A 16,628-nucleotide genomic window follows, 5' to 3' on the forward strand; every position below is an offset into this window, starting at 1 on the left:
CGGACGCGGCGGATGACCCCCCACCACGACGACCCCGAGAGCACGGCAGCCGAGTCAATTCAGCCACCGCTAATTTATCCGAAAATCCCAATAACATCACCCAAAACAGAACGAGCAGGCCTAAAATGAAGAAGCGCGAGCTTCTTCGACTGTCGTTTTCCAATTATTTTATCGGTAAATCATTTTCCTCTTGGAAGTTGTTCCCAAAACTTGGTCTTGTGACAGCACCTCTTCTGGGTCCCCTTTGATCCATTCTCCGGAGGATTGATTCGTTCAAAGGGGGGGGGGGTCAGGTTAGAGAGAGTGCTATAGAGGGTTTTCTTTATCCGGGTTCTTGTGATTTCAACAAGAAAGATAGAGAGAGAGGCCAATTTGGCGTTTCAAGAATGTGGAGAGATCCTGGAGCTCCTGCTGATTCGTTTTACGAGGTTCGTCCCGAGTGCACGGATGTTCCCAAGTCCCGTTTCAGGATCAAGGTGTGTTTCTCCTTCAGTGCTCACAGATTTAGTCGAATCGCTACCCACGATTAGCTTGGGAACGTATGAAATATAGGCATAATGTGCTTTGTCCAGTTTTGATCCCAGTAGCTTCTTGAAAAAAAAAAAAAAAGGTATTCTAATTGGTTAGGAAAATAATTGTTAAGGGGGTCGATCCTGTTTCAATTGACTTCTAATGTAGAGTACTTACAAGTGTTGGTTTTTAGTTTGGGTAACAAATGACCCTGGACTTTGTGTAAATAATCTAGGAGGTTGATTATCCATATCTGGTTTTGGAGGTTAAGGTAATACATTTCAGTGGTTTTGGTGAATAGTTCCGAGCATAATGCTATAGGTTCATGTGAGATTGAGTTATGGCGTTGAGATAACGAGGTGAACATGGCCTCCTGAAAATCGTAACATCCTTAGCAACCCTAGTCTTAATCCATTATGTAAATTATTGGGTATTAAAAGAATTGAGTGGGGTGTGAGCGTGGCACGGACGCTCTTGGCATTGTAGATGGGCATTGCTGGAGAAATGTCGCTGCATATGCTTTATTTTGCCTGTGCAGGATAGTTTTTTCTTGCCTTTCCTCTCTTTTTCCAATTCTGGTAAAACTTTCAGAGTGAACTTCTCCATAAACAGGTAAGTTTTCCCCTCAATTGTTTTGCACTTTGCAAAATAGGAATCTCTTGAAAGGTTCTAATGCTTGTGTGACTTACTTTCTGATCATTTTCGACGGTTTCGGAATGGTTCTTAAATCTGAACTTGTGTAATTGCTTGTCTAATTTATTTGTCTTGTGGGAAGTGAGTGTTTGATTGAGTGAGCAACAACCAGGCAAGGCAATGACAGATTGTCTTTTTACCTTGATTCTTCAGGCTGGGAAAACTTTAAGTGCTAGGAAATGGCAAGCTGCGTTCACCCCAGATGGTTACCTGGATATAGGCAAAATTCTAAGGCGTATACAACGAGGGGTAAGCGCATTTTACAAACTTCTGCATTACTTCGTATATTTTCCCTAGAATGTCTGGCATGAATTGGTAAAACCTTCTCACAGCTCTTTAGGCTGCCCCTTATTTGTGAAGCATCGGTTGGATATTAGTGGCTTTAGTATCATCAATGTGAAGATCCGAATGTCGTTGATAGTGGTCGTGTCACAAGCAGTTGCATTTTTGACATTATTTTCCTACAAGTGGTTCAAACTCGTAGTTTCTTCATTGCACATAATTATATCCAAATAATCTTTAGCATGTGCAACCATCATTTGAATGCACTGTGCTAGCGATGTAGGTTTATCCAAGAACCAGATTCCCCACTGTATCAGTGGCTGTTTCTTGAGACTTGTGTATACTCCTTTTTCTGATTAATGCTATTGGTAAAGGTGTCAGTGACATTTAGCATACTTCATGCGGCCACTACTGGTATTCAACATTAGCTTTATGGAACATTCAACATTCTACCTAGTCATTTTCATTTCTCATTTTTTTCCCTTCTGTTAATATCTAAACTTCGGACCGTTATGTAGATTACTGCGATTGTTTCTCTGTGGTAAGTTGATAATATCGAGGTTTTTGTCTCTTTCTTCTTTTTTTCCCATCCTTGTGCCTACCTAGGGTGTTCATCCATCCATTAGAGGAGAAGTTTGGGAATTTTTACTTGGCTGTTACGATCCCAAGAGCACATTTGATGAAAGAGAGCAGATAAGGCAACGTCGCAGGTAACCTCTTTTCAACTAAGTTGCAATGTAAACAATTAATCAGTAATTGTGTATCTAGATCTCCATGCAGTGTAAAACCTACCTATAGACCTAATAGAATAGAAGGATAGACTATAGTGAGAGAGATGTATTGTTAGATTATCGAGTTTCTGAAACTAAGTCTGAAGCATCTTCTGGGTCAGTTAAATTATTTGAGGGGAACCTTACTTAATATTTGATAATAATGAATATTGAAGCATGTGAGCATTTGCAGGGCTATCTTACTTATAGAACACTGTAGATTGGATAGTGACTGTTAATATTTTAATAAATGTTATATCCTCTTCTTTGCATATGATATTCTCTTGTGCTTCCTCTCTAACATGCATTTGGCACACTAGTTATATTTCAAAGAGTTGGATACTCCGTAATCAATGGCCTTTAGTGCTGGACATGCTTACCAATACATAGCAGCAGTCATAGGTATGGCTTTATTTGCTTTTCTTAAAGCTGCAACACATAATATTCAGTAGACAAATTGATGATCAATTTGGTTAACACTTTGATAAATGTTCCCTCCATAGAAAGAATATTAGCAGCAATAAGGAACCTATCTTGAGTTAATATATATGCCTTTTCTAAATGAACAGTCACTCTAGCTATCATGAGGATCACCAACATTCAACTCATGGATCTATGCCTTTTTTGTTGATCAGATCAGTTATTGCACATAAGTCCTCTCTTCCTTTCTCGACTTTGCTTAAACTCAGTTTGAATTGCCACTTTATAGCAGGCGGACAGATTGATGAGTGCCTTAATTTGACAGACTGATTGACGAAAACATACATTTACTGGAAGTATTGTATTGGGGTACAAATTGAATCTGGGGTGTACTCCTAAATGGTTGATATTCTGTTCCATGGATGGGTAGGAAAATCTCAGAAAAAGCCACTTCTTGCAGTAATAAGATGGGATGTTGAACCACAGTTGATGGAATATTATGAAGGAAGAATGATGACATACTATGCTGGAAGAATATTCCTGATCAAAACTACTGTTCATTCTTGATGACTGACATTAAATTGTCCAAGTGTTCTGGTCACAACTTTCCTTGAATACCAAGCTTTGACACTATTTGCTTGTCTTTTATGTGGTATTCTTGCTTACAAGGCATTCTATAGGAAGTTGCCTCATGCTTATGTTCAGCGAAACTTTATTTGCTATCACTTTGGTCTACTGCCAAAATTCTGCCCAATTCAGTCACTTAGAACATCTAACCGGTATTTCATATATTATTTGAGACATAGCGTTTGTGCCTTTCAGGAATCAATATGCTCGGTGGAAGGAAGAATGTAGACAAATGTTCCCTGTTGTTGGGAGTGGTAGGTTTGTCACTGCACCTATCATAACTGAAGATGGTCGGCCGGTTCAAGATCCTATTGTGCTTTCACAAATAAATCCAGAAAAGGAACCTGGATTACCTCCTAAAAGTGAGGTTGATGCTGTAAATGGAAAACTAACCAATGGGAACACTGTGGCTTGTTCCACTTCAAGCTCTTGTGAGGTTTTGGAAAGAGTAAAAGAACCAATAAATTGTGCTACTGTGGACAAAAAAGAGATCCAATGGAAGCTCACTCTACATCAAATAGGTTGGCAGCGACTTTGATATCTATACAGATGCTTTTCTTTGCTTTCATTGATTTGCTTCCCAAACAAGCTGTATATACACATCAATGCTGGAACACTTCTAGTGAGAACTTGGCTTCTCATCTTGTTCTATCTGGTGATCCCGGATTCTTAAATCTGTCATCGCTATTATATGATTTATGGCAAGAAATAAGTGCATAATCATGCTTTCTGAAACAGCGGGGAGATAACCCCTATTATTTAGTATCTAGATTTGGACTGTTCGAGCATGTTTTCAAGCATGAAGTCCTTCTAGTTGGTTTTTTCCTCTGCATGGGCATGCATGTCTCACCTCATTTTTCAGATTTGGAGTTTCAAGAATTGTAGATTTGCTAATGAGTTCTCTTGTCATTTTCAGCAGTTTTGATGTATTCTGCTTAATGTCATATTGATGCTAGGTCTCGATGTCGTTCGCACAGACAGGACATTGGTGTTTTATGAAAAGCAGGAGAACTTGTCAAAACTCTGGGATATTTTAGCTGTTTATGCATGGATAGATAAAGATGTCGGCTACTGTCAAGGTAGTGAATTTTACTCTTAATACTTCCTTCCTGGACAACATAGAGCTGCTCAAGTTGAATAGGTGTCAGTGCTAAACAGTACTGTGAAATCAGTTTTTGCTTCTGCTAGAAACACCAAATTCTTGAAGGGCATTTTTCTTGTACTGAAAAGAATTTAAACCTTTTTCTTTTTTGTTAAGAGTTTTTGTGTCATACCAGAGTGTTGCTGCGGCAAGAGGAATACCAATTAGCAGTCATAGCTTTTGATCGTATCCGATGCAACTTAAAGAATCGTGACTTCACATGTTTAGATTGAAGAATATGTATAGAACTATTCTGTTTTGGCCAAGATAAATCGATGGAATAGTTGGAAGAAGTTTATCTTGAATCCTAAATGAATATATTCCACCATGCAAGAGACATCTCTTCAGGGTCTTAGCCTGGGAAAGGTGTAGAAAACTATGGGATAGGCACTTCCACGGTTGACATAAAAAAATACTTCTTTGCCATCAGACATGGGAGTGTTTTGAAATATGTGTGATTCAGCTGTTCAAACATCAATGGCTGATTACTTTTACGTAGCTGTTGTTTTAGATGTTTTTGTTTTGCTTGTATGTTCTCTTGACGGATTAATGTATAGTTCATTCCACCATACAATACAGAGTTTGAATTTGCTGTCAGTATTATAGTGCACTGAAATTTTCAATATGATGAAAATTCTGAACAGGAATGAGTGATCTCTGCTCCCCTATGATAATACTACTTCATGATGAAGCCGATGCATTTTGGTGCTTTGAACGCTTAATGCGCAGACTGGTATGTTATTTTCTAATGGCTTCAGAAGTTTATAGACAGGCTACTATTGATAGGTTGTGTGGTACCTCTTGATTACTTGTGAAAGAGCTGAAATGGTTCCTAAATGCTCTGTTTGTCGTCATTATGATTTCTTCAATTTGAAATTATCTTTTCTTTGTCTTTGGTACCATTCCGTGAAAGATGAGTTGCAATGAACCTTTTGTGCTGCTGGCATTTTTTGTTGTCCCATTTCAAGAATGAATCCGAGCTAATAAAATATCAGTTTTAATGTATGTACTTAAATCCTTATGCTGGACTTGCTTTCTTTAATGAAAAGCGACCATCTCCTTTTGCTTTTAGTTGTATTTATGGGCTTTGGATTCGAAGTGAATATAAATTGTGGGTGGGGGAGAATCATGAAAGCTTTTAACGGTTAGCGTTTCCAAAACTTTCAACGAGTATGTGCCATCACTGAAGATTGTTTTAGTATTTGAATGAGCCTGAGTTGAGAAAATTGATGCAGCATCATTAACTCTGGTGGATATCCAGCTCCTTGCATCACCCAAACCTACATCCATATAGACAAAGGCTTCCTCTCACTGGAGGGTCACATTGGGAAAAATTACTCATTACAAGCTATCAATATAATTATAGTTAAGCTGCTTTCTGTTTTTTATTTTTATTTTTAAGTCTTATTTCTCAAGGATGTAAATGTTAAACCATCTTCTGCAGCTTGCATTGTGTCTTGTTTCCTATGCAGCATGTTTTGCTTCTTGAGGAGGCATTTGATATTTCTTTTGATAATTCTAATCTACTGATATGAATGGCCAAAATTTTGTTTCTCTTCCAACTTTTTGTTTCTTCTCCATATGTTTTTTTTTTCCTTTATTCTCATGGATTTCATTTGCTGATACTTAAAGCGAGGAAATTTCAGATGCACCGAAAGATCTGTTGGGGTGGAAGCACAGCTGCATAATTTAGCTGCAATAACCCAAATTATTGATCCAAAACTTCATCAACATTTAGGTATTACTTTTGATTAGTCTTTCTTATTTGTAATACTTGAAATTGTGACTTGAAGTGATTTTGCAAGCAGAAAATTGAATTATATATGTCGACCACTAGATCTCTGCCTCTTTTTCTGTCAGCTACTACATTCCCTGTTTATTATTCACGTCTTCCACAGAGAATAATAGAATTCAGTCAGTTTAGTGCCTGGTAATTAACTGTGCTAGCTCAACCATTTGTAAATGGATACATTTTTACTCTGTTTTTCAGGTTGTGGAGATATTATTCGTTCTTTTACCTGTATTATGCCGGAATTCCTTCTTTATATGATGCTAAATGAATACCTTTGTCGTGCTTGAGCACAGAAACACTCGGTGGAGGTGACTATCTTTTCGCATTCCGCATGCTTATGGTTCTGTTCCGTCGGGAGTTCTCGTTTTGTGACTCTCTATATCTTTGGGAGGTATGCCTAAGTACCATCACATGTTTCTGATTCTAAAATGTCCTCCAGTTGCTTAGGATTGCCTGAGACTGAGAACAATTGCATATGACAGATGATGTGGGCCCTAGAGTATGACCCAGACTTGTTCCACCTGTATGAAGATCCTGAAGCAGCTAACGAAAAGGCGGAAGGATCTAAAGGAAAGGCCAAGTCAATAAGACAATGTGGGAAGTTTGAGAGGGAAATCATGAGAAATGGAGGGAAGAGTTCCGAAGCGCCTCTGCCTATATCTTTGTTTTTGGTTGCCAGCGTCTTAAAAGATAAGAGCTCAAAGCTATTGCAAGAAGCTCGGGGCCTAGATGATGTTGTTAAGGTAGTCTGAGAAGTTTCTGAATTTACTTCTATTGTCCATTAATAGGGGGAATGATAAAAGTTGCTTATGTGCTTTTTGGAGAAATTGGGATAATGCTTTGCAAAGTAGGGTAGAGGAGGGAGTTTATTCAACTACGATGACATTTGGAACTTTATGCTCATTACATTGGGGAAAAAGGAGACTGTTTGCTGCAAGAGTCATCCTCCAATGCTCATAGTTTTTTCACCTTTGAAATTTTGATGAATACTATGATCTAATTAATCTGTTAAAGCAAGGCTGCAAGCACTAGCCTGGCAATATGATTTTCTTACTTTTCTCTTTTTTTTTTTTTTTTTTTTGCCATTTCCTAAAGAGGCCTTCATAGTCGTGTCTAGATATTGATTTAAAAATTGACATGCTTTTCTTTCGGCTGTATTTTAATTGATGTTCAACTTCTTTTTGACCCTTTTCAGATACTGAATGATGTCACCGGTAACCTAGATGCCAAGAAGGCGTGCAGTGGAGCTATGAAAATACACAAGAGGTATTTAAGAAAGGTACCATCTTGTCTACTCTTTCTTCTTTAATACTTGGTATAGTACGAAATGTTAAGTTGAAAGAACGTAAAACAAGCTGGGATCTTCTCTTTGCCTCATCTGGGGTGGACAATTTCTATTGTTACACTCAAGATATACGAAAGTTCTAACCAAAATTAGCATCATAGTTTGGCCAGTTTTTTGCCAAGTTGATTTCGGCAACTCGTAAGAATCATACCATATAAAGTCTACTGTTCCATGAGCGAATGTGACTGATTGGTCTTAATTGGAATTGCTTGCTTGACGAGCTTGTTCGCTGCGATGTTTTTGTCATCTCACCTTATCACGAGATTTAGCATTTATCAGCATTATCTTTTAGCTTTGCTCATTTGTGTTCCATGTTCTGCAGGCTAAGCAGCCATAGCAACTCATACAGTTTTCCTTGCCTTTGTCCGCAAATAACGTAGATCTGGACAAGCTGTACATTGATTCGACCAAGAGAACATGAGGTTATTCATGTAAAGTGCAGACTTCTGCAAATGTTTCCAGTTTAGAGTGGCCGCAGAAGAAGCTAGGATCGAGATAAAATTATGTTCAAAGAATATATTTTTCATGAAGCCACCAAGGTGGTAATTTATACAATTCGTTTGTAATTGGAATGACATTATGAAAATACAAATCACGGGTTCGTTGAAATGAGAATCAGATTAATCAAAATTATTTTTGTATATTGTGAATCTTAAAATGGCGAATGGTATTCACATAGTGATGGTCGAACGATCATTAATGCAATGTATATTTCTTAATAGTTATGACCGAAACATTTAAATCAAGCATTCGAGTATCGACACGTGAGTAGTTTAACCCTTGCAAAATGATTGATTAATGCCTCTCGATCGGTCTTAACAATCGAAACAGAAGATATCAAAACCGGTAGAGAACATCAAAGATTCAATTGACTAACCTTGAATGTATGCAAGAATTGGCTTGGAGAGACTATGATCCTTGAGAGAGAGAGAGAGAGATCACGGACTGTGCTTTGAGATTCCATTTTTAACGAAGAATGGACAGAAACTCTGCGGCAGCATTTGCATGGCCACCTCAACGTGGAGGTTGAGATGCAGCGAATGGACTACGGAAAATCGCAATCGAAATGCGCAAGTGGCAATCACATCACATGATCATCTCGTCACTCGATCAAGCTGTGCATACCAACAGCTACTCTTGCATTACGTGCTGGTCCAAACCCACCGTTTCCGTCCATGCACAAGGCCACCACCTCCAAAATGACAAAACCCTTTGGCCCTGACCAACTATCTCCACGTCCACGTACTCCACATGCAAACCCCGGAACACCTCTATATAAACCACTCACCATCTCCCTTTATCACTCACCAAAGCACCAAGCAGTCTCACTCTCTCGTGACAAAAACCCGCAATGGCGAAGCTTGCGACCCTAGCAGCGATCCTCGGAGTCCTCCTGGTGATGTCCCATGCCGTGGCAGCCAACCGTGCCACCATAACCACGGTGAACATCGACGAGCCCGAGAACCAAAGGCGCTGTGGCGGGAGCTGCTACGAGCAGGTCGAGATGCTTGACCACTGCGAGCAGCTCTTCGAGGACGTGATCCAGGGAGGCAGCCGGTACGGCTATGGCGGGTACGGAGGTGGTCGGTATGGCGGCGGCTATGGCAGCTATGGAGGCAGTCGGTATGGTGGCGGCTATGGTAGCAGGCGATGGGGCGGCCAAGACCAGTGCTCTGGCCAGCAGTTGAGGCAGTCGAGGCACTTCGAGCCGTGCTGCAATGAGCTGAGGCGGATGGACGATGAGTGCCGGTGCCAGGGACTAAGGGAGGTGATCAGAGAGCAGATGGGCGGGTACGGAGGACGGGGATCGCAAGACGAGGTGAGGAGGTGCGCGAGGAACCTGCAGAACATGTGTGGGCTTGGTCAGTCCTGTTACAACGAGGCCATGTTGAATGAAGCAGTCAAGGCTTGAGCTAGGACTAAGATCAGATGAGAATCATGTCAAATGGCGTTTCAATAAAAAGGGAGACTGTGTCTTTTGGCTCTTAGAGTTGCGAGACACGGTGTCTTTTAGTAGGAGGAGAGAGACTAGAAACCACCACATCATCGTGTGGTTTTCTTTGTCTTATCTTTTGTTTTAGTAGGAGGAGAGAGCGCATGTACCGCCGAATAAAATCTTTGCCTTTTGTAATAAAATCAGTCAGTTTAGTGCCTGATAATTAACTGTGCTAGCTCATCCATTTGGAAATGGACACTTCGTGAATCTGTTTTTCAGGTTTGTGGAGATATCACTCCTTCTTCTACCCGCATTATGCCCGAATTGCTAAATGAGTACCTTTCTCATGCTTGAGCACAGAAACACTCCGCGGAGGTGACTATCTTTTCGCATGCCGCATGCTTATGGTTTTGTTCCGTCGGGAGTTCTCGTTTTGTGACTCTCTATATCTCTCTGTATGAAGATCCTGAAGCAGCTAAACAAAGGTTGAAGGATCTAAAGGAAAGGTTGCGCCTTTGCTATTGCAAGAAGCTCGATGCCGGGATGATGTCCTTTATGGCAGTCTGAGAAGTTTCTGATTTTGCTTTTGTTGTCCATTCAGAGCAGGAATAATGATTGTTGCTTATGTGCTTCTTGGAGAAAGTGGGATAACGCTTTCCAAAGTAGGGTGAAGAAGGGAAATTATTTGAATGCGACGGCAAATTTGAAACTTCATGCTCATTACGTTGGGGGAAAAAAGTGCATGTACGACTATACTAGATCTGATCAACTGTCTATCCTACCTCTTCTATGTTCTTGATAGCTCATCTTTATCTCAGTAGAGTCTTTCCGTGGCATGTTTTGATAATGAGCCACCAGTTCAAATACAAGATACTATCATTACTGTTTGGACAATTAGACATCCAAACCGTAATCGCAACGAAAAAAAAAAGACTCTTGTTGCAAGAATCACCCTTCAATGCTCATAGTCTTCTCACGTTTGAAATTTCGATATGATTTTTCTTGCCTTTATCAGTTTTTGCCATTTCCTAAAGAGGGCTTCATAGTTGTGTCTAGAAATCGCTTTAAAGTTGAATTGATGTTCAACTTCTTGTTGTCCCTTTTCAGATATTGAATGATGTCACCGGTAATCTAGATGCTAAGTAGGCTTACAACGGAGCTATAAGGCTGTGTTTGGTCGTCCGGATTTTTAGTCAGAATGAGACTGGATATGATAGTATAAGAAATCGAGGGATTTAATCATATTCTATCTGCTGCTTGATCACATCGACCGATAAAATTTTGAGGATTCTTCAGTAATGGCGACTTCGTCCAATGTTCAAGCCGTGAAGTCTCTCAACAATTCGTCCCATCACAAGCTCTTCGTCTTAAGTCCTCGGACATCCTTGAATATAAGGGCCTGATTAAAATGCAATGTGTTAGTTGTCTCTTAATCTAGGTTTGGAGGTGAAAGTGGATTGGGAACACCACTGGTAGTGTCTCCTTTGCCAAAGAAACTACTCGCAGCAATCGAAGAGGCAGCCTTGTCGCCAGAGAGGTGATTGGGCGTGGCGGAGAGGCGGATGAGGCATGGCGGAGAGGGGATGGCTTGAGTGTGCAATTTATGATGTCATGGATAAGTGAAATCCTTTTCGGCTCTATCCCACCCCTCTCCTAAGATAATTTTATCCCCCCATATCCCCTCTATGTCCCTTTTATCCCGCTCTGAACAACTATCAAACACACGATAGGATAAAACATATCATAGCCTGATTTTGTCTGAACGACCAAATGCTGCCTGAAAGTATACAAGACGTATTTAAAACGTTACCATCTTGTCTAGTCTTTCTCCTTTAATGCTTGGTTTAGTATGAAATATTAAGTTGAAAGGATGTAATCAAGATGGGCTATGAATCTAGACTTCTTTTTGCCTCATTCGGGGTGTACAATTTCTTTTTGCCTCATAATTTGGCCAATTTTCTCTAATTTGATTTTGGCAATTCATAAGAATCGTATGGCCCACTATTGGGACAAGAACAACAAGAGTGCCATAATTTTTGTAAGGTGCTTACCTAAGTGGCATACCATTTTTGTTGCTAATTTAAGTACCATCGGCAATTCACCTTGCCGAAGTTCGATGTGAACGTCGAAAAATATAACGTGGACAATTTTTTTTATTATCATTAAATTATTTATTTATTTATTATTTATTTTTTGGTTTTTTTTTCCTATGCCGGCGAGGGTTACCAACGACCCTTGACAGTCACGGGCAAGGTGATCTCGGCCGCATTTCGTGAGGCCCTTCGTGGCCCCATCGGTCCTTGCTCATGACTGACAATGGCCTCGCTGGTGGTTGCTAGGCAAAGCCTTCGTGGGTTGCGATTGACGAGGGCCACTAGTGGCCCTTGCCGGCACAGAAAAATGCAAAGAAACAAAAGGGAAATGCGAAAAATACAATTTAAAGAATTCCAAAAATAATAAAAAAATCCACGTCAAAATTGAAAATTAAATGAAAAATTCGCGGAGAACTGTTTGCTAGAAATAACACTAAAATGATCGATTTTACTCCGATGTGACATTTAAGTGAGTGAAAACAAAGTAATGACACTTAAGTAAGCGCCGTATCAAAGTAACGGCACGACCGCTTTCTTGTCACGTCTACTGTTCCATGAATGAACGTGACTGATCAATCTTAATAGGAATTGCTTGCTTGACGAGCTGGTTTCGTGCCATGTTTTTGTCCTCTCACCATATTAGAGATTGAGCGAGTAAAGAAGAATGCACAATATATGAATTGACGAATTTCTGTATATTTCGAATGTATAGAAAATACTATGTGGATAATCTATTTATAATCTTTGTTAGAGGACTTTATAAGGAAATCAAAAGAAATTAGCATAATTAAAATAGACATAGAAAATAAGAGGAAATATCCTAAATATCTTTAGATATATCTAAAGTATCCTGGAAATGTCCTAAATATCTTTAGACATATCTAAAATATCCTAAACATCTCTTGAGTTTGAATCATTGTCAAACAATGCTCTGCTCTAACATGCTGCGTGGCATCTTGGTGGATCCGCAAAGGGGCAGTGTGTGAGGGGGCATCTACCAGATCTGGTATGTCTAAGGGCGGTGAGTTTGGTGGTGGTGTTGGCTTCTTGAAATGAGAAGTGAAAAATCGATAATCGGAGGCATTTGAGCTGAACAAAATGCGTGCTTTGTAGTCGACTTTGTTGTTGGGACAATAACTTAACAAACGCGGCCAATACGGCAAGCGTGGCTACAAAAAGTAGAATAAGCCAAGCACTACTGAGTGAAGGTTAATGTGCGAAGACGCATCTTGGTGGATCCGCAAAGGGGCAGTGTGTGAGGGGGCATCTACCAGATCTGGTTTGTCTAAGGGCGGTGAGTTTGGTGGTGGTGTTGGTTTCTTGAAATGAGAAGTGAAAAATCGATAATCAGAGGCATTTGAGATGAACAAAATGCGTGCTTTGTAGTCGACTTTGTTGTTGGGACAATAACTTAACAAACGTGGCCAATACGGCAAGTGTGGCTACAAAAAGTAGAATAAGCCAAGCACTACTGAGTGAAGGTTAATGTGCGAAGACGCATCTTCGGAGCGTGAAAAGCTACTTCACAAAGCATTGCCGACGTCATAACACGACTACCGTGGCACTTGCTCCGACATAAATTAGGCACTCTGATGAACACTGTTGAGAGACGAGATGGATTTATTTTTCTACGAGACTCTTGACACCAAGTTAAGAATAAAAAGGAAGATATAAATTGGAGAATTTTATGTATATTTCAATGTATAGAAAAGAGTACATCGAGCGCATATTTATAGTAAATCAAAACAGATATGTACAATCAAAATAGATATAGCAAATGAGAAAAAATATCCTAAATATCTCTAGAAAATATTGAAAATATCTACAACATAAGCCTTTCATTTTAGCTTTGCTCTTCCATGTTTCTGCAGGCTAAAAAGCCATATTGACCTATATACAATTTTCCTCGCCTCTGTCTGCAAATAACGTAGATCTGGACAAGCTGTACATTGATTCGACCAAGCGAACATGAGGTTGTTCATGTAAAGTGCAGACTTCTGCAAATGTTTCCAGTTTAGAGAGAGTGGCCACAGAAGAAACTAGGATCGACATAAAATTATGTTCAAAGAATATTTTTTTCATGAAGCGACCAAGGTGGCAATTTATCCAATTCGTTTGTAATTGAAATGACATTATGAAAATACAAATCCCAAGTTCGTTTAAACGAGAATTAGATTAATGAAAATCTCGTTTCTGTATATTGTGAATCTTAAAATGGTGAATGGTAACATAGCGATAGTTGAACGACCATTAATGCAATGTATATTTCTTAATAGTCATGATCGAAACACTTAAATCAAGCATTCGAGTATCAATGTGAGTAGTTTCACCCTTGCAAAATGATTGATTAATGCCTCTCGATCGGTCTTAACAATCGAAATCGAAGATATCAAAACCGGTAGAGAACATCAAAGATTCAATTGACTAACCTTGAATGTATTCAAGAATTGGCTTGGAGAGACAATGGTACTTGAGAGAGAGAGAGATCACGGACTGTGCTTTGAGATTCCATTTTTAACGAAGAATGGAGATAAACTCTGCGGCAGCATTTGCATGGCCACCTCAACGTGGAGGTTCAGATGCAGCGAATGGACTACGAAAAATCAGAGTCGCAGTCGAAATGCGCAAGTGGCAATCACATCACATGATCATCTCGTCACTCGATCAAGCTGTGCATACCAACTGCTACTTTTGCATTACGTGCTGGTCCAAACCTCCGTTTCCGTCCATGCACAAGGCCACCACCTCCAAAATGACAAAACCCTTTGGCCCTGACCAACTATCTCACCATCCACGTACTCCACATGCAAACCCCGGAACACCTCTATATAAACCACCCACTATCTCCCTTTATCACTCACCAAAGCACCAAGCAATCTCACTCTCGGGACAAAAACCCACAATGGCGAAGCTTGCTACCCTAGCAGCGATCCTCGGAGTCCTCCTGGTGATGTCCCATGCCGTGGCGGCCAACCGTGCCACCATAACCACGGTGGACATTGATGAGCCCGAGAACCAAAGGCGCCGCGGCGGGAGCTGCTACGAGCAGGCCAAGATGCTTGACCGCTGTGAGCAGCTCTTTGAGGATGTGATCCAGGGAGGTGGCCGGTATGGAGGTGGTCAGTATGGCTTTGGCGGATACGGAGGCGGCCGGTACGGCGGTGGCTATGGCGGCTATGGAGGCAGTCGGTATGGCGGTGGCTATGGCGGTTACGGAAGCAGGCGATGGGGCGGCCAAGACCAGTGCTCAGGCCAGCAGCTGAGGCAGTCGAGGAACTTCGAGCCGTGCTGCAATGAGCTGAGGCGGATGGACGATGAGTGCCGGTGCCAGGGACTAAGGGAGGTGATAAGAGAACAGATGGGCGGGTACGGAGGACGGGGATCGCAAGGCGAGGTGAGGAGGTGCGCGAGGAACCTGCAGGACATGTGTGGGCTTGGTCAGTCCTGTTACAACGAGGCCACGCTGAATGAAGCAGTCAAGGCTTGAGCTAGAACTAAGATCAGATGAGAATCATGTCAAACGGCGTTTCAATAAAAAGGGAGACCGTCTCTTTTGGCTCTTAGAGTTGCGAGACACGGTGTCTTTTAGTAGGAGGAGAGAGACTAGAAACCACCACATCATCGTGTGGTTTTCTTTGTCTTATCTTTTGTTTTAGTAGGAGAAGAGAGCGCATGTACCGCCGAATAAAATCTTTGCCTTTTGTAATAAAATCAGTCAGTTTAGTGCCTGATAATTAACTGTGCTAGCTCATCCATTTGGAAATGGACACTTCGTGAATCTGTTTTTCAGGTTTGTGGAGATATCACTCCTTCTTCTACCCGCATTATGCCCGAATTGCTAAATGAGCACCTTTCTCATGCTTGAGCCCAGAAACACTCCGCGGAGGTGACTATCTTTTCGCATGCCGCATGCTTATGGTTTTGTTCCGTCGGGAGTTCTCGTTTTGTGACTCTCTATGGCTGCGTTTGGAAAGGCTTTTGGGAAAAGCCTTTGGGGAAACGCAAATGCTTTTGGCTTAAAGGGATTTGGTAAAATGTAAATACTGTTTGGCAAATTGAAATTGAAAAGTGCATTGAGATGTAATTTTGAGATGTAATTTTGAGGAAAATGTTGTTTGACAAACTTACATTTACAAAGTCCTTTGGTGTACTAATTTATTTTTTTAACTTTAATTCATTTAAAATTAGGAAAAAAAAATAATAACGGTAATTTTTATATTTTGACATTGAGAGTAATTTAAAAGGCACTTATGAACAAACTTATAAGTTAGAAATAAGTTCTCCTTAAGATTATAAACTTCCTTAACTATTAATTCAACCCATAAATCATGGTCAACTGAATATCCATAATTTCAACCAAAAAAAAAAAAAAGAATATCCATGGTAAAGTATAATTTCTTGTCATCAGATTTGCCTCCTCACACTCAACTCCTTTCCATGCAAAGAAGTTTAGGAATGGAAACAAGAACTTAATAAAAAAGCATGGCTCCATTAAGATTACATTCATTGATAGATGAAATTGACTCCCAACATATCAACAAATGAACTTTTCCTTAACCGCGAGAGGACATCACCATGTCTATAGAAAAAAAATCAAAACTTTCATATCTTCAAAGAAAACATCCTCGATCTCTCTGTCATCGTAAGAAGCCACCATCCCCATGACCGGCGAAGACAAACGGGAACGAATTCGTGGAAGCTATTAAGACCACAGACCCACATCTTCGGTGATCCAATATGCATTTTCCTTTGATGAACTTGCTATCTTCTGGTAAAATATCGAAAAGATAAAACTGGTGATGACAAATGAGATAAGAACCAATATCAGAATTCATAATCGGTAGCATCCCGGAGCGCACAAGAGGACCTAGTAATCATAAGCCTTCCTAATGCATCAAGAACACAAACAAACATATTCATGGTGTAATCCATTAGACAAAGCTGCAAGCACGGGTTTGATATACACCTTCAACATACCAGGATTCTACATTTCAACCCGGACGGGAAAGAACAAGAAAC

The 16,628-nt window shown here is 40.4% G+C and overlaps 2 protein-coding genes across 2 annotated transcripts; both read left to right on the forward strand.

Annotated features, from left to right (window-relative positions):
- Positions 1-8,219, forward strand: LOC115749919 (TBC1 domain family member 17-like). The gene is made up of 11 exons (XM_030686958.2): positions 1-476; positions 1,357-1,452; positions 2,092-2,195; positions 3,498-3,823; positions 4,259-4,381; positions 5,088-5,176; positions 6,076-6,181; positions 6,529-6,626; positions 6,718-6,978; positions 7,431-7,514; positions 7,903-8,219. Exons 1-11 carry the CDS (start codon positions 387-389, stop codon positions 7,915-7,917), a joined length of 1,392 nt encoding a protein of 463 aa, XP_030542818.1. The 5' UTR covers positions 1-386; the 3' UTR covers positions 7,918-8,219.
- A 675-nt stretch (positions 8,220-8,894) lies between these two features.
- Positions 8,895-9,654, forward strand: LOC125313813 (2S seed storage albumin protein-like). Its single transcript, XM_048274382.1, has 2 exons — positions 8,895-9,184; positions 9,245-9,654. Exons 1-2 carry the CDS (start codon positions 8,932-8,934, stop codon positions 9,490-9,492), a joined length of 501 nt encoding a protein of 166 aa, XP_048130339.1. The 5' UTR covers positions 8,895-8,931; the 3' UTR covers positions 9,493-9,654.
- The last annotated feature ends 6,974 nt before the right edge of the window (positions 9,655-16,628 follow it).

This window comes from Rhodamnia argentea, chromosome 2 (assembly GCF_020921035.1).
Source record: "Rhodamnia argentea isolate NSW1041297 chromosome 2, ASM2092103v1, whole genome shotgun sequence".
In the NCBI taxonomy this organism is placed as follows: Eukaryota; Viridiplantae; Streptophyta; class Magnoliopsida; order Myrtales; family Myrtaceae; genus Rhodamnia; species Rhodamnia argentea.

What these genes read in the sequence shown, in the direction of transcription:
- LOC115749919 (XM_030686958.2), top strand. Translation starts at nt 387, where the DNA reads ATGTGGAGAGATCCTGGAGCTCCTGCTGATTCGTTTTACGAGGTTCGT. An exon ending in AGTCCCGTTTCAGGATCAAG is followed by an intron (nt 477 to 1,356) that starts GTGTGTTTCTCC and finishes TTGATTCTTCAG; the next exon opens with GCTGGGAAAACTTTAAGTGC. An exon ending in GCTCACTCTACATCAAATAG is followed by an intron (nt 3,824 to 4,258) that starts GTTGGCAGCGAC and finishes TATTGATGCTAG; the next exon opens with GTCTCGATGTCGTTCGCACA.
- LOC125313813 (XM_048274382.1), top strand. Translation starts at nt 8,932, where the DNA reads ATGGCGAAGCTTGCGACCCTAGCAGCGATCCTCGGAGTCCTCCTGGTG. An exon ending in TCGGTATGGCGGCGGCTATG is followed by an intron (nt 9,185 to 9,244) that starts GCAGCTATGGAG and finishes GGGGCGGCCAAG; the next exon opens with ACCAGTGCTCTGGCCAGCAG.